Source organism: Musa acuminata, chromosome BXJ3-4, assembly GCF_036884655.1.
Source record: "Musa acuminata AAA Group cultivar baxijiao chromosome BXJ3-4, Cavendish_Baxijiao_AAA, whole genome shotgun sequence".
NCBI lineage: Eukaryota > Viridiplantae > Streptophyta > Magnoliopsida > Zingiberales > Musaceae > Musa > Musa acuminata.
Genome location: NC_088352.1, coordinates 1,584,384 through 1,610,181, shown reverse-complemented (window position 1 = coordinate 1,610,181; position 25,798 = coordinate 1,584,384). Strand labels below are relative to the sequence as shown.

General features: G+C 38.6%; 3 protein-coding genes across 3 annotated transcripts; 2 read left to right on the top strand and 1 right to left on the bottom strand.

The window, feature by feature from the left end:
- Nucleotides 1–5,529: 5,529 nt before the first annotated feature.
- Nucleotides 5,530–6,900, bottom strand: LOC135637179 (FCS-Like Zinc finger 5-like). Its single transcript, XM_065149687.1, has 2 exons — nt 6,468–6,900; nt 5,530–5,824 (listed from the first exon to the last, which is right to left on the bottom strand). The coding sequence occupies exons 1-2, from the start codon at nt 6,797–6,799 to the stop codon at nt 5,671–5,673; spliced, it is 486 nt and encodes a 161-aa protein (XP_065005759.1). The 5' UTR covers nt 6,800–6,900; the 3' UTR covers nt 5,530–5,670.
- Nucleotides 6,901–17,207: 10,307 nt separating this feature from the next.
- LOC135634854 (probable trehalose-phosphate phosphatase 6) lies at nt 17,208–19,631 on the top strand. Its single transcript, XM_065145522.1, has 11 exons — nt 17,208–17,588; nt 17,677–17,817; nt 17,912–17,983; nt 18,078–18,170; nt 18,257–18,310; nt 18,396–18,497; nt 18,605–18,682; nt 18,763–18,832; nt 18,910–18,980; nt 19,073–19,165; nt 19,263–19,631. The coding sequence occupies exons 1-11, from the start codon at nt 17,301–17,303 to the stop codon at nt 19,326–19,328; spliced, it is 1,128 nt and encodes a 375-aa protein (XP_065001594.1). The 5' UTR covers nt 17,208–17,300; the 3' UTR covers nt 19,329–19,631.
- Nucleotides 19,632–23,363: 3,732 nt separating this feature from the next.
- On the top strand, nt 23,364–25,280 carry LOC103980517 (uncharacterized). The gene is made up of 2 exons (XM_009396953.3): nt 23,364–24,998; nt 25,099–25,280. Exon 1 carries the CDS (start codon nt 23,814–23,816, stop codon nt 24,909–24,911), a length of 1,098 nt encoding a protein of 365 aa, XP_009395228.2. The 5' UTR covers nt 23,364–23,813; the 3' UTR covers nt 24,912–24,998; nt 25,099–25,280.
- The last annotated feature ends 518 nt before the right edge of the window (nt 25,281–25,798 follow it).

Below are 25,798 nucleotides of genomic sequence, written 5' to 3'. Positions count from 1 at the left end.
GTAACAGTTGCACCTAGTGCAAGTCTGCGGCATTGTTGTGTTGACTTTGAAGAATCAAAAAAAGAAGTCAGATCTTTCTGTACCTCTTCACTTGGAAAGATTATGGAGAGCCTGTGACTGTGCTGCAAGAAACCAGAGACCTATGCAAGAAGTCAGGCACAGAAAGATCTTCTCATGAATTCGTTTGGTTAATTACACTCTAAATGAATTGTGATTTTGGATTTATAAGGCACGACTGATTTCTGTAGAATCCGACCTATCAGCAAAATTCAGAATCTCAAAATGTGATGATGTATACATAAAATAAATGCATCAGTGTTTGAGGTTTGTCTCCTACTCTGCTCATGGGGTGATCAGCACAATCTATCAAATCCAGTCAGCTTATTTGAACTATAGCAATAAAGCATGAAATGTTCCCCTTCTTATGCAAATATACAGATTGTTTAGAAAACAGTAGTGACGTCCAAAATACAGAGTAGTACTCGTGTTATTTGAAGGGAAATATACTTATCCATGTCAATCATTCATGTGAGGAAGAGAAGAATTTCAAAAATAAAAAATATAAATAGAGAGATTAATAATCAAAGAACATATAAGAAAGCTGATGTAAGATTTAACGTTATTCGATAAATCCCTAGATATATTCAAATATTAAATTATTTAATATGTGAGATGATCCTTGAATTATCCTCACTATGCACAAATTAATATCAACACCATCTCACACAAACGCCTGAAAAATTTATATACTTTTTCTTATCCTTTATAAAAACTCTATAGAATATCTTGCTCTAAAGATATTTCTCATATCTTGCTCTTCCCCGTCTAGAGATATATAAATTATTTATAGAAGAATCAAATCCTAATTATCAAGAAGACTATATATATATATATATATATATATATATATATATATATATATATATATATATATATATATATATATAATTTAAGTGTTAGATGAGCTGCAAACAACTTATAGAGATTTAGGATGGGATCATCTTCCTTCCTCAAACAACATAAAATTAGTCACACTGCATTCTCAGACATTAGATTTTGATAGATGGACTCATGACTTCTTGCAGTGCATTCAACTCATTTTGAAATACCCATTATCCTCTATTCTGAGTAGTGGTAAGGATTAACCTTTTCCTCAATGAGTTTTTCACTATACTTAACAGTAGGTTTATTTTGATATAATTTATCAGTCCAGATTCAAATATGAAAATTATCTGATTAACTTATTGAATTTACATCATCCATCTAAAATACTTAAATCTAAATTAGTAATAATATATTTATAAAATTATTATAAAATAATTTAATTCTTTATTTATTTCTAATATATGATTAAATTTGGAGTATTACAGTATAAATCTTTTCTTTTTTTAAGAGGACATTGCCACCAGAGCTTGATTATTGTGATGGAGTGATGGTAAAGTTAATATTCTGGAATCCAACTGGTGATCCATAAGACCATTTTCCACATCTATGAATGTGATTTGGGAAGAGAAAAAGACTCCAGCATTTATGAGCAAAAAATGCAACAAAATTAACAAACACTTCTAGGAATTGGAGGACCTGGAAGTATCAACATTTGATTAACAGCAAAATGTTTTCTAAAGAGCATGAATTCTGGCAATGAATAGATATGAAAAAATAGCACATCTACTGATTGAAACTTGAGCTTGTACTTACCTCTGGTTGATTGGGCTCTTTTCTGGGCTCAATCAAAGAAATTATGAGGCTTATACTGTTGATAGGCTTGGCCTTCCTCACTGATGATGCAGATGAAATTGTGGAACAAAATTGAACTGTATTCAATGATAATTCGTTCAGATTTGGAGACATGATTCAATAGAATATGTGTCGTAGGACAAACCATTAATTCTCTTTTGCTCAAGCCTAAATCAAGCATTCAAGGAGAATGCTGTGTGGAGTCTCTGTGCCAAATCATTTGAACTTTGCTTACCTGCAGACCCCATGTCACCATGTGCTAATATTCTCAATTAAGATAGATAGCCACTTGACCTAAAATACACAGGAACTAAGCTGGATTATGCTTGTATTCTTTGAATCAAGAACCCTTGAACCAAGACCGCTTTTGGTTATCACCAGACAAATATCAGTAAGTATCCTAAAAATTAATACTAGCTGCATATGGATCTCTACTATGTTTTCAGCATTAGCACACGCGCGGCATCAACCATAAATAAAATCTTTTGTATTAGAAGAACATGGAGTAATAGATGAAGAATAATCTTATACAAGTTCTTCCGAGAGAATAATTGACTGGTTGACAAAAGAGACAGCAAGAGGATCACAACATCAAGCTTCTTCTAAGGATCCAACTCAAGGAACTCAATCTTTTACTCAAATATGAAGAAGCATGGATGCTTGATCTCCCAGATAAATTATCAATGAAGGCACGACAGGATAGAAGTAACAATGTAACACCTTCAGTTTTTCCACTTGAAATCCACCGATATAGCCATCTTCAGATATCAATAAGTGTTTTAGTCTCAGATTCTTCAGTTCCTCTAAGCATGTGCAGATCATCATTATCAATTAGCACAATCTGCATTAGTCATTAACAAAGCCACAAATTGCTCTTAAGACAGGCCATCATGTCTGTTCATTTTTTGAGAACCTTGTGCATGTACAGTTCATGATACTCCTAAAGCTTGTCAGTAGGAATTTAGCAGTACAAGATAAGAAAAAGAAGTATTTTGCAGTACAAGATAAGAAAAATAAACAATGGATTAGAGATGCGTTATCAATCTAGAATAAGTAGATCAGTTATCAAGACTTAGCATCCTACACCACAAGCTGACTTTATTTCATGCAACAATATGACCATGCAAGCCTGCCCATGAAAGAGTTGTTTTCATGCAATAATGTTTAGGCAGAGCAGGATCCATGCATTTATTGTTAGCAGGAGACTTGTCTTGAGGTTATTGTTTGCCTCTTCACCAAAGAGAAGAGGCATTGGCATTCATTGTGGTGCCTCTTCTCCACCTAGTTTTTGTCTGTCATCAGTATATCCTAATCGAAAAATGGGCCAGCCCTATGGATCAACTGGAATAAACTAATAAAAGGCAACATTGCTTTTAATTCTGTCATAGTTTTCTAACTGATTTCATGCTGAATGCTCCAAACAAACAATTACTTCTCACCATTCTTGGACCAATATATTTTTAGAGCAAGCAAGCCTGGAGAGGCTTCCTGCATCCTATACACAGCTCATATTATTTGAGACAGTTAGCTGATGGACCACACAAGTGCAGTTTGTTGTCTTCACACATTAATTTCTCCCGTTGTTGAGCAAAATTTAGTGATGTCTTTTACAAGTTTCATTTAAGACAAACTGCTGGAACTCAAGCTACATAACATTATTGAGAAAGATTTCCACTGCCACGTCAAAAGGCTTGGCTAAGGAGCTAGTAAGACTAAACTGCAACTTCAAACATGAGAGAAATCACCAGTGAATGCCTCTTCACTGATCAGCACAATATATGAACAGGGAAGTTCTCAGCTTTCAGTACTAGTATGACGTGATTGTCCTGCTCTTCAGTCAAAGGGTGAAGTATCAATTCTCAGTGCTGATGGCGAAAAGGATCTGTGGAACAGTGACAATTATTGCCAGGGTAGATACCTGCATGGGTGATGGTATTGGCATCATAATTGATCTTTTCTCAAAACATTAGTGCATATTGTTGGTGGTTCTGTGGCCTCTCTCCATGCATTTATCTGCTAATGACTTCAATTTGTTAACCAATAGGCTTCTTGCACTGGTGATTTGGAGTTTAGGCTTTGATGGAACTGGACATCATTGTAGGACTGGATAGTGGCACAATCTGAAAGAAACCAATAATAAAATCATAAAGAAGTCCTAATTAGTCCCTAAACTCCAGATGTAAGCAAATCTCAAGGGTATAGTTTATAACAAGCAGACAAGATCAGGAAGTATGATAAGGATTAAGTTAATAAGAGGAATGAGATGGCTTCCAGATCCACAGCAAGCTATGATGTGCTGAGGGAGACAACTTTTACTGTGAAAGGTATCGGACATCTAACACTCATTTTTTAGTTTAGTCACCCTCACTCGAGTGCAGATTCCACAATATCTGATCTTACAGAGCAATATATATATTAGAAAATGCAAATGTCATACAAAATATCTTATGTAGCTTTACCCCCCCAACTCTTGCTAGAGTTCCAATGAACTCCCGTCTCCAAATTCTGTCAATCATATACCAAGACTGAATCCATCTTTGCTTAGATAGATCTTAGATAATGTAATAGGACTAGGAGCTGTACTATGCCAAACACTTTAAAGCAGCAAATTGTTCATCAAGTAAGTTCCAATTCAAGGATAACTCGCAACATGAACTCAAGTACATAACATGATATTATTGTCCTCTGTTGATAGCCAGTGGCACCATCAAGTTGAAGGTAAGGAGGTGATACAGTAAGGTGATGGTAGAAGTCCAACGTTAAGTGCATATTTAACCTCTGTAGAGTTAGATGAACACTCTTGTGTTGTTCTTCAGTGTGCAGTACTGTTTCATATTCCATCATGGTGAAGCGATGGTGAATGTTTTAATGAGGTAATTCAGTTTAACCACGGTGCTTTGCATGAAGTAAACAGATCGAGGATGCTTATGGTCGAAATTTCCAATAAAGTTGGAGTTTCAGAAAGATGATGGCGATGAATCTATTGACTCGTACTAAGAGGGTAAAAGTCGTCCGCCCAAGAAAGCGAGTTCAAGATTGCAGCAGCACGCAAACCTTTCGGCCTTCGGTGCTCAGCGACGTCACAGCTGAGAAGACGAGGACAACATCGAGGCCAGGTCGTCGTTGTTTGTGATCTCTACGTCACACGGCAAATACGAGAGCGAGAGATGGGGACATGAACGACGCTGAGCTAGTGGGTTAAATGAACGGTGATAAAGATGGGGCCGTGCAGATCATTGCATCTTCCTACCGGGCCCACCCTAGAAGGGTCCCACTTGACGCAAGCCGACATGGGGAATAGAATGAACATTCAACCTTGCATGCCTTCATACAATGTATGTGCAGAGGTTTTCTGCATCTAAATGTTCCCAGTAAAGCTACAATTATGCCAGGAAAAAGCATATCAAGCTACACGCCTAACATTACCAGTATCTCTGGTGGCAGTGAAGCTTCGTAGGGATGATTCATTAATATATTGCAACTATTAAGGAACAACATGGCTGCACGAATTCTTTCTCCGCAACTCAGCTACCTCTGAATTAAGGCACATGGCGCTGACGTTAAGCATATTTCTCAGTTTCACATGAAGTATGAATATTGGTTCAATGCAAAAAACTGCCGCTCATGCTTGTGGAAGACTATTCTTCTTAGGTGTCCAAAAGACTTATAGGAATCACTCGAAGAGGATGGGGATCATCTAGCTCATATGATTTAGACTTTTTGGAATACAGGCCAAACAAAAGGACATTTTGATTCACGAGTTGCTGGCATTCAAGGCCACAAGAACAAATCGAAGCACAAGATGGTGTAGACTTCATTGCTTTCCATGAGAACCGAAAAGACATCAGCTTCATGTTTCTACATTATATTCCCTTCTGCTAACTGCAGCATCTACAGTGCATGACATGGACTGTTCTTAAGGAACTCTGAAGCTTATGCGGCGGCGACCATTTCGCTGTCACCGGCTTGCTCGGATCCAGTGGTTGCAGTGGAGGTGTCCTTCATGGAAGTCAACGAGCACTTCTCCTGCAGCTCGTCCTGAGTTATGTGCTGCTGACGGCATTCGAAGCTGCAAAACGCATCACCTCTGTGCAAGACAGGAATAATAGAGTTAAACATCCAGTGATGATTTGTAAGCTTCTACTTGCATGAGATAATGACCATCATTTCTTCATGGCTGGATCTAACGTTGCCAAAGATCGCTGAGCAACGATGAACTGGTTCCGAGACAAACCATCAAGAATATCTTTGTTATATCCAAGATCTATGTCTTCCAATATTATAGGAGACAATCCCATAAGATCTCATGAGATCACTCAAAATCCGAGTCTGAAAGATTTCAGGGCTTATGTAGATCTCAGAAACTAGGAGAAGACCTATTTATCTCGTTGAAGATAATACTGGGGGATAAAAAGCTTCACAGAACATCCAACAAATACTTTTGGCTACATTTAAATTTCCACAAGAAATGGAGAGAAATGAACCTTAAGCTTTAGCGAGAGCAGTAAGCACAAATGAACTTGGAGGCAAGCGAAAAAAAAGAAGATAAAGTTCTAAGCACCATCGAACAGATATACCTCTGCATGCACTTGGCATCTCCTCGAGTTTTTACCCATTATAAAGCAATAAAGAACAAGTTTTTAGAGCAGAAATCCAAGGATCAGCGTGGAACATGAAGAAAACTATGGGAAAAAGAGATGGGATTTTTATCCATGAACCAGAAGCAGTACCTGTACATGAAGGTGTCCTGGCCGGGTCCAAGACGGCGCTTACAGAGGCCGCAGGCCCTGAGGAAGGGCGCCGTATCCACCACCACTAGCTCGGCCGAGTTCCTCGGGCACCTGCCGCCCCGCGGCGACGGCGCCGCCGGGTTTCCCAGGTTCTTCGTCTCCAACCAATCCGACGCGGTCTGCCGCTCTCTCGACTGGTCCCGCTGGTGGTGAAGGGCGTTGCTGACCTTCTCCTGATCGAAGGGCTGCTGCATCACCTCGACGTCGGCGGCGAACTCGGTCATGCTCGTGGTCCGCCTCATGGGAGGCCGCTGCCGCTTCCCCAGCAACATATCGCCTCCTCCTTCCCTAATTCCTCTTGCTTCAGTAAAGAAGAGAAGGAGGCGTAGAAAGGAGCGGGCGTTGGGAGGCGAGCGAAGTAGAGAACAGGAGGTGAGGAGACCGCAGTCAACTAGAAGAAGGGAAGCCAGAAAAGAAGCAGATGTATCTGAACCGTCGATTGCTTTCCCCATCCGTTGGTCCACGTCCGTCCTTTATTTTTCGGGGCTTTTTCATCTTTTTATACGCGTTATTTTTTCCATGATAGATTGGCGACCAGTTACGATCATCCGTCCGATCAGCATCGGACGGTCGTAATTCGACGTAACACCACACCGCTGCTCGGGACCTCGTCAGAATCGACGTCTCTATCGTCGGCCCGCCTTATGAATCATTGCCGCGGGGCCCACGGTTCCTGGGTTCGGCTCGAGTCTCGGTCGGGACACGCCCCAGCATCTCGCTTTCCCGGTCGATGAGGTCAAATGGTGGGCCCCATGCCTACTCAGCTCCTCCGGTTTCCTCGTTCCTCGTTCACGCTTTCTGCCTTTCTTTTGTTCCCAGAAATACTATGCAATTATTTTTTTCTGGGGTATAAGAGTATATTATTTTTAGCACAGTGATCTTTTGCCAGGTCAAATCGGTTTGAACTAAATGTTTAATATATATTTTTTATTTTATTCCTATGTTTCATCCAAATATGGACAAACATGTAAATGATGCATGGCTCAAAATCAACCTCATAACACAAGCATGGTAACAACAAAAATAATGTGGTGATAATCTTGAATTGGTAAAATATTCAAAGAGAGGTAGGTCACCAAGCCTGTTCTTCATCGGGTTTATTTGTGATAATTATTAATTTTTCATGAATTAATTCAATAAAAATAAAAAAAAATATATATATATATTTTTATAAAGTCTAAAACTTTGATAAACTAGAGAAAAAAAGTTTCCAAATCCTCCTCTTATATCATAAAAAAAAAGGGGTACGCAGATGTCACTGTAGTAGTCAAATCCATGTCCATTAGATTAGGAAATAAACAGTGAGAGGTTGAAATGGTCTATCGTCACTACTTAATGAACTATTATTAAGAGGACAACGACATCTAGCTAACAACGGACACTGAATGGTAGCATAATGAAAAAGACAATGGAAAACATGAGTTAACCATTTTGGATGATGGCATCCTAAGATTGATGCTAAACTATACGTTAATCTGCAAAATAATTGGAGAGTTGAATCCATGTTTACCAGCTTGGAAGACGAATTCATAATATAGAAAAGTAGTTTCAGCCTGGAGGCTACTCTTTTCCACATGCATTAATATACGTCACTGCAGCAGAAAAGTTGCATCGATGCCCCCCAAAAAGTTCTATGTGAAGACTACTCTTCTGAAAGAACTTACCGTTGTCCACACCTAAAGAACTCAATATTCTACTGTGACATGAAGTGGTCTAAAGGTTGATCCATAGCTTATACGGCTTACTCAGAGAGCATCTTCCTTTCCGAGGCTTAGATCACTGCAAGGAATATACCTAGCGTTATTAGACTTGAAAGATCTGTAACCATTGACTGTGGAGGTGCACACCCATGTCTCTGTCAGGTTTCATCAGACACCAAGCATAGATATTGAGAGTAAGAGTGTAATCACTTCATGATCCCCACTATGACATCTACCAACTACAATAATTTATTTCTGCAATCAGTTTTCCAGTTCTAATCGCAATTCAAGAGAAATTATAACAAAAGAATGAGTGGAGGAAGATCACCAAAATGCATCCAAGTTTGGAACTGTTGCTTTCTGCTGATTGGTAAATGATGAGCCAAAACCCCACCTTTACATAATCAGAAGGAAGAAGATCAAACTGCTGCCTTCCAAATGCATTCATGCAATAAATTCTTCTCCTGTTTTGCATGATAAGATTACAAGCTCTTATGGTAACTTGCTATCTCATTTAATTCATCGGTATGGACCTCATAACCCAAAAAGAGAATCACTGGCCTACCATATAGGTTTGCGAACTGTCTGTGTGTTTGTCAGAAATTAAAGCTCAACCCTCAACAAGTATTGGCCTAGAATAAGTTCCATCTATTTCCAGCCATTACATATGCTGTTTAAAGAATATTTAGTAAAGAGTTCTGTGACTGACTGTATCATCCTCCTGCAGTAATTTGTTGTATTGAGTTTCTCTAAGCTAATCTGTTTTGAGAGACCAATCACAATAATGGAGTCACTTTCAAACCAGCTATGGTCCCTGCACTAAAAGGAGTGGCATCAGAGTTCCTGATAATATATCTCTTGATTCTTAGGCAACCAGGATATATAAAGGTTATGCATCTTGATGCAAACCTCAGCCTGTAACCAAAAGCTTTTTAGCATTGGATGCAATGAGTGGGGCATGTCCACTCCCACCACCACCCTCTACTGACCTCTTGCTTTGTTCCCCATTAGTGGCAGAGAAGAGGCAAAAAAGATGCAACAACAAGTGGAGGAGAATTCCTCCACTGTGAGATGTTGCACTAACCTTCACCTTCCTCATCCTTGATCCTTGGAGGAAGAAAACCTTATCAACTTTCTATCATCAGGAGACCTACATGAAACTTTCTCTTGAGGCTGTCATCCACGTCCTTTCAATTTCGTGGCAACAGAAACCAATCTGCGCCGTGCATTTGCAGGACCCCGTGAGTTTACCGCCTGTCAAGTACATGACAAATTGTGCCAACGTAAATTATTTTGGGCGTAAAATTCTTCGTCTTCTCTAGTATTATCCTCACTGGCGGTGAGTGGATTCCATTTATCGGTCCATTTGGTGGTCCGAGAATATATACAAAGACCAATTTGGGCCCATGTTATTTAAAGAGGAGAAAAGATAGGTTATGATGACCTCTTCGTAAGCTTAAAAATTTGCACCTGTAATGTCAAAAGAAAATTGTAATTCAACAATTAATTCCAAGTTACACTTTGTGTTGATGTAAAAAAATGTTTGAATGTGGTTCTTTGACAAGAAAGTTATATTAGAAATAGAACTTTTTTAAAAATTGAAATAAAAATATTTCTTATAGAGCCATGGAGGATGGTTTTGTAACCTATATTTGAATTTTTCAATCCAAATGCACGATATGTTTCCTATATTTCAACTCGATTCATCACAAAGTAATCATCATTATGAATAAAATATAAATATATATCACAAACTTGAAAATCACTTTGCATAAACAATGCTAGTCAAAATTTTTATCTCGTTAGTTAGTAGTACTACGCGAGTATAAATTATAGACTTATCAATCATTTCTCGATTAGTAAATTCCAAATACAAGAGTATTCACAAACAAATTTATCATATCTCTAAAATGTTGAATAACATAAACTAGAAATAACAAGTGATAATTGTATCAATAATGACAAAGTTAATGAGGGAACAAAGACCTATAGTTGAGCTTACCTTATATCACTCAAATGGTTGATTGTTTATATAATACCCAGTTTAATCTCTTATCGGAATTAGAATTGAAAGAATGCTCAAATTAATCGACAAGGCTTGATGGCTATATTATCATTAACTTTGGTTTTTTTTTAAAAAAATCAATTCAAACATTTCGATCCTATGGTTTAATATTTATCAAGTTAATGTGTCTTAATCATATTATAACTAAACAAACATTGGGATGACATGAGATCATGACTAGGTTTGATTATGGTGGGTTGTGTTTGTGGACTTGTGAGAGGAGTCAATGATAAAAAAACAAAAAACACTAGAGAAAGAAGGCAGAAATCAGAGTTAGGATATCTATTATATGGTGGTAATTTTATAATTTTAGAGAATATCATAAGGTGCTTTAAAAAATTTAATTTTTTATTAATATCCCATAAATACTGAAATATTTAATGCTACCTGACATCAACATTTGAGTATTTACAATACAGCAGCCAAATATGATTTTAAAAAAATTATCAAATACTAATTCATATTTCAAATATATATTGGGCTGTCAATGCATGTTATCAAATGTGTTCTATGCTAAGCCTCATATACATCATGCAAAATCTTTGGATCATGTCAAGACCCTAAAATAAATAAATAATTACGCCCATAGTTTGGTTCCATATATAAATCATGCTAGTACTTTGGGTCACTATGAGCTTGTCAACTCCCTACATCCATTTAGTCCTACATGAAAATTAAGAGAATAGTAAATTAATCTATAATAGGTTCATGGATTTATTATTATTAATTACAACTTATACATTTTGATCAATATAATTCTAGACCTATCAAATCAATAGGTTAATTATTTCATGGGCTTCAGATAAGAATAATGATTCATTATTAAGCTGAACTAAGTACAAACCAGTATCTCTGATACATTCTGTTATTAGAGCAATTAAGTGAGACTTGATTCCCACCTCCCTTCATATGATAATAACTTTTTTCTCACTTTCCTACCAAGTCTATCCACTCATCACCTGCATTGATTATTGCTACATTGACCTTCACATCAAAACTACATCTCCTAGGACAGCAAATGTGGCTCACTGTACATTGTTTGGATGCCAATTGAGATTTGCGGAGAGAGAGAGTGTGTGTGTGTTCATGAGTCAAATCATTCTCCACTCAGTTGCCAGTACATTGGCTTTTCCTTGTTGAATTTGTCTCTTATTGGTGGTCTAATAATTGTCACAGAGGAATTCCACCTTGCCAACTAAATATTCCTTTATTACCAACTTCTACTGCAGCTGAGAGAAAAAAAAGGCTTTCAGCATTCTGAACTCCACCTGATGATAAAAAAGGAAGCTCAAAAATAACAAAATTTAATGGAAATGGAGAGCCAAGATACAAAGAGAACATTCTATTGTCATGTTGTTTGATGCATCCAAACCACTCCATGGCCAGAAAGATACTTTCAGCTTTGGCTGCTGAAATCTGACTTGATTCAAGGGATTTGAACTAGCAAGGGAGGAGCTCTGGATCATGTGAAAGGCTTGGGAGTTAGGTCCAGGTAGATTTGTGGTTTGACTGCATGCTTAATATAAATCAGTCACTTTGTAGGTTCTTGGCATACATTCAAGCTTTCCTCTGAAAGCTCTTATCCTAACATTTTTAATTCCAAATGCTTCCAACTTGAATCCTCTTTCATGGAATAATTCTCTCCCATTTATGCATGTGAAACTAGTCCTTAAAGGTATATAAAATATATTTGAGTTTAGCTGACAACTTATTAAGAAGATTGCGGTGGTGTCTAATGGCTGCATTGATGTCTTGAATAGCCATGCAAATATGTCATGTAGATTTACAAAGAAAAATTAATATTAGGTTTCTTCAGCTTGTACTTGTTATAGGCTTTCACTGAGATGAGCAAAAGTGCAATATATGACACATATTTAAGTGTTGGACAATGCTATATGTCAGATTTTTTTGACCTTTTAAATCAAAAAAGAAGAAGAAACATTAAAGACGGTGGCTTGCTACCAGTTAGAACGCAACTCCTTGGTAATTGTTTATCTTTCTAGCTCTTTAGTTGGTGCACTGTCTTTTTCATGACATTTCTGAAACAGTGATATACACTTCAAAGTATGGCAACACAGTCTCTTGTATAACTTCTGTTTTAGCAAGACATTAGTGCCTCATGCATGCTTCTTTTCCTTTGTTGCTGATTGAACACAAACATTATTGACCTTTTCTCACGTGTTTGCAAAGACAACATATCTCATGCTGCAATGGTTAAGATTGCTAATATAAGTTTTATTTGTTTAGAAGATATCAAGATAAAAATTTAATTGATTTAGGATACCTACTTTAGATAAAATTATGATGAGTCCTTGACGTCCTCATTTTTAGAGGATATAATTATTTGACATATAGTGTAATGACAAAAACTTGATTTAGGTGACAAGATTGATGGGATATTATTAAAGAATATTATGATTTAGCTAGAGCCACTAAAGAAGATTAAAGAAAGGATTTGTATGCTCTTTATCTTCTTAGTAAGATTATATTTTCTCGAATTTCAACTGTAATAAATTCTAAGGATGCTTGGAATATCTTAGAGTAACAATATCATAGTAATTCTAAGGTATTGACCATTAAATTTTAATTTTTTTTGAAAGAATTTTGAGAATTTATTTATAGATAAACAATATAAACCTATTTTTCAAGAGTTATGGAGATAGTAAATTAGATGAAAAGATATAGTGAATTAATTTTTGATTAAAAAATTATTGAAAAAATTTTAAAAAGTTTTATGGATAGATATGATCATATAGTTGATGCTATTGAAGAATCAAAAGATTTATCTAAGTTACAGGTTAGTGAATTGCTTAGTTCTTTACAATCACATGAGGATAAGTTGAATAGATCTTAAAATACATATATTGAGCATATCTTACAAAGTAAATTAAATATTTTATCCTGGTACTCGAAGGGCAACGCCTCCACAAGACCGTCATTGCTTACGGTTTGCAGAGATGTAGGTGCAGACATGGATAAGCTATTTGAACGGCATGCAAAGCAACAAACAAAAAGCAAAGAAATATCTGGGAGGCCGAAGTGGTAATCTTCATGCTTCGAGACTCCACCAAAGCGAGAAAGATGGATAGAGACCACCATGGCAGGCTTTGGGCAGGCAGCCGCTGATAAGTGATCACTTGATAAAGATAAAGATCGGTGGCAACAATGCCTCGAGTGGTGCGAGGGGAGAAGAGTTCAGGGAACGTGTCACTGGGAAGCTCGCAGGTTTCTGACACGGAAACCCGAGTCCGGATCCCACTTCGACAAACGTCAGGGAGACGGAGCTTAATCGTCCTCCTCATGTCTCACGAAGAAGGCAAGAAAATGATCCTTGCGGAGCCCCGATGGACTTGCACTGGATCAATGTGTGTTTGTGTGTGTCTTCATCGGAAGAAATGTAAGCATACAAGAAACGCTTGGATGGATTCTGCAAGAGCGTGTAGTGTAATCCATATGTCTTCCATATGGAGTCTCGACATCAAAAAAATCACCCATTCTTTTTCATTAAAAACACTTTTAAAATCAAAAGAAAATGTTTAATTATTTAAAAACAAATTAATAATTAATATAAAATTTATTTATCTTATAAATTAATTATTTATAAGATAAATAAATTTTGAATCACAAAGGATTCTTTTCTTACTTCAAGTAATTAAATCATATAACCACTCTTTAAATATTTACTAACCTAAACAATAATTGAGTATTTTTTATCTATTTGTGTGCGTCGTAGAAAATATATTTTAGCTCCTTTTGAATTTTTATCGATCATATGGAGTTCAAGTTTGTCTGTTCGTCCGCCTAACATATTTACTATGTTTTGTTGAATAACAACTTTCACCCTCATTAAGTAAAACTCTTTCTTCCATCAAAATGTAAACATCTTTATTGAATTTTTAATCATTGGATCTTTTGTTCGAAAGAAAAACTTCAAAATTTAAAGAACAAACCAGAAAATTAACATAAAATTACACAAAGAAAACTAAAAATTTTATTGTTATCAAATCATAAGTTTGATTAAGTTATTTAGTCTATTTATAGACTAAATAAATTCTAAATCATAAATTTTTTTTCTTATTTGGATTCTGATCCTTCAAATAAGTTGAATCACCCAAATTATTTTCTCATATGTTGCTCTCCCACCACCAAGATTTACATATACATGAAATATTAATCGAATAAATAAAATTTTAAATTATAAAAAAAAATCTCTGATTAGCTTGAATCATTTCATGACTCCTGAATACTTAGCAATCAAATATTTTTATGCAGCAGTGAAGAATATTGATTGTTTGGTGTAATAAACGGAGGGTTCCTTCAGCAAAGATTGGAATTGTTGCGTGGGAATTTTCTTTACAGTGAGCTCAGTCTGGAACATAGAGTTTTAACGTTGAAACCATCGATATAATAATTTAAAGCTGGTGCAAATCTGTGATAGATTCTACGTATTAAACTAAAAGTAAGACAGCCAACTACTCCTTTTATTTTTCTGAAGGCTTCTGCACGCAGATCCAAACGATCAGAATTAGGTACATGGAAGGAAGCATTGACTTTTAGCGAGTCACAAGGGGTACAGTTCAGAACCCTAAACCATGAGAGAGGAACACAATTTTGGAAGACGATAAATGTCTTTTTGTTTATTCACAGCATCACCTCCCAAACATAGATACATTTTTATATGTAAGTACTATAAGATATCATGATAAAAGTAACAGTTCATTCTTATGTCTGTGTGTGTTGTAATTAACACCACTCTCGTGGCTTGCTCTCCAAGAACAGATTTTGATTAGTGTCTATCTTTAATGCTATCAGAAAATCTGGATGTGTTCTTTTTTAATGGAATCCTCTCATAAAAATTACTCAACACACTGTAAAGAACATGGCAGCTGGTTTTGGGCTCACGCTACTTGTTTCGTATGTATTATTCATCTTTTTTTTTTTTTTTTTTTTTTGCTTAATCTCATTCTTCTCAATGAAAATAAGACTTAGTAATACGATCAAATTTTATCATTATATTATATGAGTCTAACTTCTAACTCTTATCATAGGTTAGATTTTGGGAAAACGATGGATTCCTGATCCTTTAAAATTATATCAGAGGCATATGGTTCGTAGGCGCTTTCGATGCTTAAATTAGTATGATTTTATATGATTCTAAAATAATAAGATAATATTTTAGGACCTTTTACGGGTAGCCATTAGATTAGAGCAGACGAGTAATTCTAAAAACAATTATGCCAAATATTCAACTGATTATTAAACCACGAGGTCATGAGTCAAATTGTCAAATGCTATAATTATAAGGCAATCGATGTTTATGCTAATGATGCTGGAGGGACACAAGTTGTCATTCTGGTTTAATAGGTTGTTTTGTCCACATTGGACCAGCATTCCTATAGATGATGATTTAACTATCATATCAGAATGACAAGGTGTATAGTCAGATCTAACGTGTTAACGAATTACTTGTATGTTAGATTTCCCATATCAATTGTCAATCTAATAATATATGGAGATTGATTCTATTTGGATCACATCTAGAAAATGAAAAGTTCTTCTCAAGAGAATATGATCAAGAAAATTATCAACCGAAGGCAAAAGATAACAATACATATATCTTATATCTCATATTTTATTTTCATCTTAAGTTAGTTTAAATTTATTATGAGCAAAAAATCTATAATAAATTCAGGTTTAGATTTAGCTCAATGATTATAGAAAAAGCATATTCTTTTTAGATTTGAATGATTTCCTAAAAACTCTTCCTTTTTTTATGTTTTCATAAGGTATCTCCTCTTTTCATTTTCCTAAATAGAATCTTTTTATTTTTTTAATCTTATAAATTTCTTTCTCTTTCCTAGTCATCGATTGTCTCTATCATCATCGCTTTGTTGGTGTCACCCACCCTTCCTCACCTGTCACCTCCTCCCCCTACCTATCACCGAGGGGTCTTGCTCATCACAACTATCATCTTTGCCTTTGTGCGCTCTTCCTCTCTCGTCGTGATTATCACCTTCGCCTCATGAAACAAAGGAAGAGCGAATGTGACATGTGTAATGGGTTGAGAAAGGTGCACATAGGCAAAGATGACGAGTGACATGAGGCACATAAAGGTAGAGGTGATGAGCATGATACGTCAACAAGGGCAAAATTTTATAGTGATGGGTAGGGAATAGAGGCGATAGATGGGGAAGGGACAAAAGTGACAAATACAATAAGTGGACAAGATCGTAGTATAAAGAATAGCAAAATTACGAAGTGAAAAGAGTAGAGGTGTAAGACGATAGACAAGGATACTATATAAAGACAATAAAATCTCGTAATAGAAGTAGACGATAGAGATGATAGAGATATAAATAAGAAAGGATAGGTGGCACCAATAGGTGAAAGCGATGTGCAATGAAAGAAAGGAAAATAAAAATATTATATGAGAAAAACGATAAAGACATCTTAAAAAAACAAATGAAGATTGTAATAGGAAAATGATCTTTTAGATTTTTTATTGATATGATATTATTTAATTAGTGCATAGTAATATTTGGATTCATCAACCACGTGGCTCAAATTTTTATTGACCAAAATTAATGATCATATTCTTTTATAATTGCACGATCTTAATAAGTAGTAAGAAGAATTAATTCGTAAACTTCATAATTTTATAGGGTGAAAAATAGTGCTACCGCCATTTGTTAGGTGGCTTTTGGATTTGTTGGCGCTGCGGGCTCGACACGTCCGCATCACACGTGGACCCGACGCTGGCGCGTGCTGCGTTCGCCGCGACGTTGACGGCGGCGGGCCCAACGGCCGCCAACCACCTGGGCGTGGGCCCCGGCCTTCGTCGCCTTGTGTTCTCCTCGCTCCCATAAATCCACCGCCCACCGCGACATCGCTCCGTCGCCAACTCCCCAATCTCAATCACTACCACCGCCCTACCAACCCTCAAAATCCTTAAAAATCCCATTTTTAGCGAAGGGAACGAAAAAGAACCGAACTTTACTCCTCGCCGCCATGACGAATCAGAATGTGGTCGTGCCGGAGGCAACGCCAGCTATCACGGTGGCGGCGGCAGCCAAACCCCCGGTCCTGTTCCCCTACCCCCCGCCTCGCGGTGGTGGCGCCTCCGCTGCAGCCGCTATCAGGAAGAAGCACCTTTCTCAGGTCGAGCTCGGCGAGAGCTGGACCAACGCGTGGCTGGAGTCGATGAAAGCTTCCTCTCCCATCCACGCGAAGGTTGCGGCCAGCGCTGCCGCGGTGCCCATCATAGAGCGCGAACAGAATGAGCACTCAGCATGGATCGTAAGCGCTTATAGTTCAATTGCGTTCGTCCTTTAACCCAAAAAGGTCGGATCTCCCGATTGCTGATAGTCATGTTTTGCTGGAGCAGGTGCGGCATCCATCTGCTTTGAGTAAGTTTGAGCAGCTCATGAAAGCCACCAAAGGAAAGCAAATCGTAATGTTCTTGGACTACGACGGGACGCTGTCCCCCATCGTCGATGATCCCGACTCTGCATTCATGTCGGATGCAGTGAGTCTTCCATTCTTTCATCTCTTTATTGCGTGCCCCAATTCATCAAAAGATGATATTGTGATCATTCGATTGGTTGTCTTGGGAGTATCAGATGAGAGCTGCCGTGAAGGAAGTGGCAGGGTGCTTCCCCACCGCGATTGTGAGCGGGCGGTGCCGAAGCAAGGTGCAGTGAACACCCAACTCCAAGACATAACATGTGTCAGTAATGTCCGTCTCTCTGTTTCCTCTGCTCACCATTTGACTCCCATGATCTGTAGTTGTTTGACTTCGTAAAATTGACCGAGTTGTACTACGCTGGAAGCCATGGCATGGACATCGAAGTTCCCAAAGGAACTAAATACACCAAGAAGGTACCACTCATTTTCCCTGTTATTACATCAAAATCAAGAAAATTTCTCTCACACATTTATGCTTCTCTCTCGTCTTCGTTGTCCAGAAAAAAACTGTTCTCTTTCAACCAGCAAGCGAATTCCTGCCCATGATAAAGAAGGTTCGGTTCATCTTCCAAGTGTTTCTGATCTGTACATGAAACTATAGCATTATACATGATCACCAACATTTGCTTTCTCCTTCAGGTTCACAAAGCGCTGTCGGAGAAGACCAAACCCATTCCTGGTGCCAAGTTGGAGAACAACAAGTTCTGTGTGTCTGTTCACTTTAGATGTGTAGATGAAAAGGTCAGCCGTGAGCTCACACTCGAGGACCAACTGCTTGTTCCATGCCATCATGCATGGGAAACAAAATCTTTTCATCTTATCCTTCTCTGTGTATGAACTATATGCAGCATTGGAGAGTGCTGCTGGAGCAGGTGTGGTTAGTGTTGAAGGAATACCCCATGTTGTGGATTACTCCAGGGAGAAAGGTGAAGTGTTTCTCTCTCTTTTTGGAGCTTAACGCCATAACATGGATGTGACTTGTGTTCCTCGTTCACTACATATTTAGGTACTGGAGATCCGTCCCATTATTAAATGGGACAAGGGGAGGGCCTTGCAGTTCCTATTAGACTCACTTGGTAAACCGAAGAGTAGCATTGGTTTGGTGTTCTAATTATTCCATTAACGAAGCATCAACTTCTTCTGATTCCTATAGGTTTTGCTGACTCCAAAAATGTATTGCCTGTTTACATCGGAGATGATCTCACCGATGAAGATGCTTTTAAGGTATACATGCAATCTCCATTTACCTTGTTTGCCTCTAAAGTTCATGAGTTAGTGATGTTGATAACAGGAAGAATGTGACGTGATTTTGTTAGGTTTTACGTGATAGAGGCCGAGGCATTGGGATCCTCGTTTCAGAGTTTCCAAAGGAGACGAATGCTTCTTATTTCCTGCGACGGCCCTCTGAAGTAATTAGTGTAACCTCATGTATTTATACAGACAAATGGAAGTTTGTGTGCTGGGTGTGAAATTGCTGATGTGATCTTTGGATTATTATTATTATAGGTCATGGAGTTCTTACTTCGCCTGGTGGAGTGGAAGCGCCTCTCTTTGGAGGATGGCTTGGAGTAGTAAGCACGAAGGGGATGTGCCATGGCACTACCCCTTTAAAACTTTGGGGTATGCTTGGGATTGAATGAGATGGGACTTCATTTCATCCCGCGTTTAAGAATAAAAGGAGAGAGAGAGAGAGAGAGAGAGAGAGAGAGAGAGAGAGAGCATTTCATTATCCTTTTCTTATTATGAGTTCTTTCGGGGTTTGAAAGCACTGCAAAAAAATTGGCTTTCCTGCCCCTCAATGAAGCTAAATTTTGTAAGTAGAACTATGTACAATGGAGAAACAAAAGTTAGCTTTCTTGATCTCTTTGCAATGGAGAGAGGACTAACATGTTGTTCTTAGGGTAAACTAATTTACTTTATGTTTGGAAACTGAAATATATACTTGGATTTGTGTGTGGAATATATGGCAAGTTCATCTTAAGAGACTTGTCAGTAGTTGCAATGTCCATAAGCAGGCAAATTCTTTTCTTCTTCGAGTCTCCCTTCAGTCGGAATGTCACTTTCTTCAGTCTCTTTCTGATGCGTTGTAAAAGGAAGAAGAAACCCACACCCTGAAGTCGTCTTTTTAGTTTCCCATTTTGGTCCCTCTTTGGTGAAGAGAAAAAGGTAGGATCTACGAATTCTGATTGGAATAAGCGTTTCCATCAGCAGCCAATTACGTCTCTCCTCTCCTCACCTGAATCTCCATAAACCCTTCTCAGAATCATGTTCTTTTGCTCCATTTATGCTTTGTACTTGTGTTGAAGTCATATTTCAGTCTTAAAACCTACAAAAATTAGCAGCATACTTAGTTTCATCCTCAGAAGCTGTCAGTCCCATTTCCAAATAGCATCCAGCAGCTACAGAACTCTGAAACCAATCCTACTTTATCATCTTCACCCACACCATATAATATACCTTTATCGACAGAAGTTGCTGTTTCACAATCAAAGAGGTTGGGAGCTTCAGATAAGTTGGACCATGCAGAGGGGTCATCCTCTGTTCTTTACCTACACATATGTCTTGTGTTTCCAACAAGTGACTGACACAAGTAAACCCAATGAGCACATGAAAATTATTTTCCACAGGAAGAGTTTATCTTCACCACCTCACATGTGTTCTCAAACATGGGACGATGGCCATCTTGGATCTCTGTCAGACCCACATTGGTCTGTCAGTGAGTGGAATCTCAGCAATATGGAAGGTCTGTTGTCTTCAACATTGGTTGGGTACCCTTCCAGGTAGGTCATGAAAGGGAGGCAGCAACAAGGTGTGAAGGATTATTCTTGCAAAAGAGATGTTTGATTTAGCTGTTTCTATCTTTGTAGTTAAGGGGTCTCATGTTGATGGAAAGATCAATTTTGTTGTCCACAAAATTGTCACCTGATTTCATCCAATGTTGGGCACCAACAAATTGATCTGTATTACACAAACTCTTTACCTTATCTCAAGAAAAATTATATCTACAGGTAGCTAGCTAATTGAGGAGGGCATTCATTTGGATCTCTAATAATGACAGCGAAAGCTATCATTTCCATCAAAGCTTGGACATGCAAATTTGCTCAGGAAATATAGCTTTCTGCTTGTTCGGTGAAAAGTTACCCAACAGCCACATCTTCTGATACATTGATGGAATTCATCTTTCTTGACAACGATCTAAAACGCAATCAAACAGAATTGAGCTAAGAACATGGCAAGTAATTCAATGTTATCTGATAAAGAAGGGATGTGAGATGCAACCTTACCTTTCTCATCAATTCTCATTCATGTCATTTTTGCTTCAGACAATTGTGATGCACCTTTGTCCACCCAAAATACGTATCATGTTGATTAACATCCAAAAGAAGTTACAGCTAAGAACAAAAATTACTGGGTCACAAGTTGGAGACACAGAAGACAGATCAATTTCAATCCATAAGCATCAAGCATCTTGAGCTGTTTGGCCCGTATCTTTCTAATTCGGCCCGTCCTCTGGGATATGGAGTCAAGTCAAGAGAAAGAAGATATGCAAAAGAAGCAACACTACCCAATATTTGTCATTGAAAGGACTCATCCTCCAGAACTTGGAAGTGGATGTGCACCTTCACTGTTATCCATCTTCTTTATCCCAGAACTAATAAACTCTACAACACATCTGATCATGCTCCCGGAATTAATAGTTTTAAGTTTCATGAAACATACATCTGAAATTAACAGTTTTGGTTCCAAGCAATTTCAGTTCCGAAACCATTGGGTCTTAAAGAGGATAATCTTCCGATGTTTCAAGTGATTTCGGCTTCAATTTTGATTCAAACCATCGGTTCGCATTGATAAAAAAGAAAAGATTAAAAGATTTCATTACTAGATTTTGATTTTAAAGTGCTAACTATATTATGGAACTTATTTGAATTCTGATTCTATCGAGTACTTAATTCGATTCTGATTTGAATTGAATCGTAGTCAAAACTACCCTACAACTACGTCTTAGGATTGGTCTTGAATAGAAGAAGAAACAAGAGAGAGATGATATGAGGTTGAAGTGATTTAGGAAGGTAGTTTTCATGGGCATGGATGGAGTCCTCCTCAAGCAGTATCTATCAGTTGAACAACATGAGCCACATTACTTTAGCTGTTCCGTAATGGACCCGGAAAGTTCTCTAAGAAGATTGCCCCATCTTCTGCAACATTCGAGTCGAATTTTGCTTCTTATTTGTTTGTGAGTTCAGCGGACGAACACATCAAGCTTGGAACAAAACTAGCCACGCATGGGTGTAAGCCTCAGAAGCTTTCTGATGATCATATAAGCTCTTCTGATATCTTATACTGCAGAAAGAGAACTCCTTTAAACAAATGGTTGTCATCTCTTCCCAGCTATTAGATATGAAATCCAGCACACTTGGTGGTGGATTCATTAATAATATTAGAACATATGGCTGCCTTTTCAACTATTAGATATGACATCCAGTACTGGTAGGTGGATTTATTATGGTTAGGAATCAGATGCATCACTGGAATACTTTTTCATTTTTTTTTATTTCTTACATAAACTTAGTGCATCTTCTTAAACAAGGGATACGAGAGCATAGCAAGCTAATACAATAAATAATCCTCCTCAAGTAAATGATGATTGCATTTCTGCATTCTTTTTAAGTTGTTAATATCCAAAGTTTCAAACTACATTAATAAAAATTAAGAACACAACTACTTATGAAAACTTGTACAAACATGTTTATCAGCAAATATGTTCGGCCTCAGATTTTTGTACTTGTGCCTGATATCGATATGCTGCCTCAGTCTAAATACTCAGATATATAGTTACTCTTTCAATCATAGAAACACCACAGAGAAAAAAGATGAAACCTTTCCAATTACAGAAGGAGAAAACATGGTCAAATTCTAACCTAACACGAAAGCTGTATAATAGAGTAAAGCTGGAAATCATTAAATACTTCACACTCCACTGAATTAGCATCTAATATAGGAGATAGGTCAAAAAGATCTTCGTTGGTCAAATCGTTCTGTGTAGTAAAATGACTTCAATTAAGGTAAAAAGAAATGCAAATGACTTGAAGTCCTCTTCAAACATTATGTAGCTACATCAATGAACTACTCCACTGTGGATGTTGGACCTCTTAAACTGAAGGAAGAAACTTGTATTGCCTTCTCTGCTGCAGTTTGTCCAACTTATCCCATGTCAGTGCATGGAAGGCAGTACACTTGTTCTGTGACTACAGCACTGGATCCAATTGAGCCCACCTGTTGCTTGTGAGATCAGCTTTGCTGGTGAAAGGGATGGATGAGGGAGCCATTGAAGTGTTGTGACTTGGAGAACTGTGATGAGAACAAGCTCAGATACAATTAAGAGTTCTTCTGTTGTAGGGTCATGGGAGTGATGTGTACTTGTGCAACTTCGGTTGACGAGTAGTGTATATCCCCCCAAGATAATTCACAATCTATCTATCTATCTATCTAATTAGGTCGATTAGACGTTCTAATCCAACTCAAGTGGGTGTGTTATTGCTATCTAATTATTGTAATTATTCTCTCATGCTTAATTGGAATTGACGGCAGTCTCTGATCAGTATGTGTTGGACACCAATTGCGACATTGATAAGTGGCTTGGATTTTGCCCCCCACAATTCTAACCCCGAAATCTATCAAAAAGTAGAAAGAATTTTCCCTTAATTAAAAGATTTTTTTATTCTTTTTGTAAGTGGAAACGTGGGATGAAGGAGCCATTTTTTAGTTACCAGAAAACACGAAAACAGAAGCTACAAAGAACCTTCCTTGTCCGTCCTCTCCCATTCTCCTCCCTCAAAACCCATGGCTGAGTGCTGATTGATCCTTCCTCTTCTCTGATCTTCTCTTCCCGCGTATCCTTCTTGGAAAAGAGTGATCTGATCTACGTTTATTGGGAGAATGATAGCTTTCGTCTCCGTGTTTGCCATCAGTTCTTGAATTGAGATAATAGCAGCTTCTTCTTCCTCCTCCTGGAGTACTGTTTCCTTCACCCTCTCTCTGTCTTCTACAAGCTATACCATGGACTCTGGTAACCGTGGTAGCCTCCAGTCAAACAGCGGCGGCGGCGGCGATGATGACTTTGACTCCCATGTCGACTCCCTCTCCGCCTTCTTCAGCTCCTCCTCCGTAGCTGGCGCCACCACCCTCCCACCGGCACCGCTATCCGACGGCCAGCACTTCTTCGACTACCCGTCCATCTCCTACCTCAACTCCTCCACCTCGCTCCTCCCCCTCGACTCCGCCGCTGCGGTGCCTTGGCTTTGCTCTCATCTTGACTCCTCCAATTGCACCGCTGCCGCCGTCTGCCAGTCGTCGTCGTCGATGTCGTCAGTGCAACAGCCCGTCCCCACCGCTGCGGCAGCTGCAGGGTCGCGGAGCTCGAAGAAGCGCTCTAGGGCCTCGCGCCGGGCCCCGACGACTGTGCTCACCACCGACACGTCCAACTTCCGGGCCATGGTACAGGAATTCACCGGCATCCCATCCCCTCCCTTCGCCGCCGCGTCCTCTTCCCCCTTCGCCCGCTCCCGCTTCGATCTCTTCCACTCTGCTTCCGTGGGCTTCCGTTGTCCCACCGACGCCCCTCCGCCCCCTTTCCTCCTCCGGCCCTTCCCCCAAAAGGTCCAATCTCCGTCCCTTCCTACTACGACTAATTCCATCTCCTCCTTTTCTTCTTCTCCTCCAGCTTTGATCCCCACAACTACTGCATATAGTGTCAACACCTGTACTCCTACTGATAACCACAACAGCGACTACCAACTACCTTATCAAGATCTTGGCCTCGGTGGAGGACACAGCCAATCTCCTCCCGCCCTCAACTTTCAATCCCCACTTCAACCCTCTCTACTCCAAGCCAATTACACGCGTGCCATGCCGACAAGCTTCGATGCAAAGCCCTACAGCGTGCCGTCGGCTGAGTATGGCAACAACGTGCTCAGCGGCCTCCTCCCAGGTCATATCGCGTCCAAAGCAATGCGGTCCGGCTGGCCGGACGCCAGCACCGATCTAGCTCAATCGAGGCCGCTCTCGGGGCGGTTGGAGTTGGACGGAGAGAGGCAGCCGGAGAGCATCGCAGCCACGAGGAGCGAAGGCATGGCGGAATCGAGAAGAGAGATGTAGTGAGGTTTTTATTGGACGCAGAAGGAGAGGAGTTCATGGCTGCCTTCTTTTTCCTCATGCACATGACACATGTAGCAAGCAGCACTGGTAAGTATACATTAGTATCTTCTTCGTCTTCTCTATTACCTATCTATTTGGTACGTTAAGAGGATTTCTCGAGCTCATCACTATACTTGCACAATGACAGAGCTTGGAAACAGTAGTAGTTTGTTTCTTCTGTCGTTCGTCCCATTTCCTCAGGCATTGTCAACCACAGTAGCTCTTCTAAAAGAAGACTAAAGATGTGCATGGTGCAATCGAAACGCAAATATGTGATGTCTATCAATGTTTACATTATAATACGAACAAATGGGACGAGATGGAAATCAAGTGGAGCAAAAGCTTTCAGCAATCTTCCATCTTAATCATGCTACATATAGATAGATTCCTTTCATTCATATACCGATTCCTTCGTCACGTTGACACAATGAATCGGAATGCCTTTATAATTATGTAGAATAATCAATTTTCAGTACTTCTATACAAGAAATCAGATTGTTTATTTATGACGTGAGTGATAATAATTTGATTCGTGAATATACTCTTCTTATCCATAAAGGTAAGACTGCATTGGTCTTCCCAAATCCGGTATTAATATTACTAGGAGTTATATGCATTGAATTTGTCCTTTTATCAAATACGGTATATATTGACACTTCATTACTATCGTTTATTGATTTTTCGATAAAAATAAATTAAAATATGCTAATGAATTAAAAGCTTTCATATTGCAAATTCTTCATCAGTTTTATAAAGTTATCGTAACGGCGACTTGTTTCATATAATACTATCATTCTAAACCTTCCTCACGTAAAGAAGCGGTTCTCGCAAATGAGAGAGATACTTTT

Bases quoted from the DNA above. Each gene is read 5' to 3' on its own strand.
- LOC135637179 (XM_065149687.1), bottom strand. From the start codon at position 6,799: ATGTTGCTGGGGAAGCGGCAGCGGCCTCCCATGAGGCGGACCACGAGC. The intron at 5,825-6,467 runs GTACTGCTTCTG...TGTCTTGCACAG, and splicing joins CAGGACACCTTCATGTACAG to AGGTGATGCGTTTTGCAGCT.
- LOC135634854 (XM_065145522.1), top strand. From the start codon at position 17,301: ATGACGAATCAGAATGTGGTCGTGCCGGAGGCAACGCCAGCTATCACG. The intron at 18,171-18,256 runs GTACCACTCATT...TTCGTTGTCCAG, and splicing joins GAACTAAATACACCAAGAAG to AAAAAAACTGTTCTCTTTCA. The intron at 18,498-18,604 runs GTCAGCCGTGAG...AACTATATGCAG, and splicing joins TTAGATGTGTAGATGAAAAG to CATTGGAGAGTGCTGCTGGA.
- LOC103980517 (XM_009396953.3), top strand. From the start codon at position 23,814: ATGGACTCTGGTAACCGTGGTAGCCTCCAGTCAAACAGCGGCGGCGGC.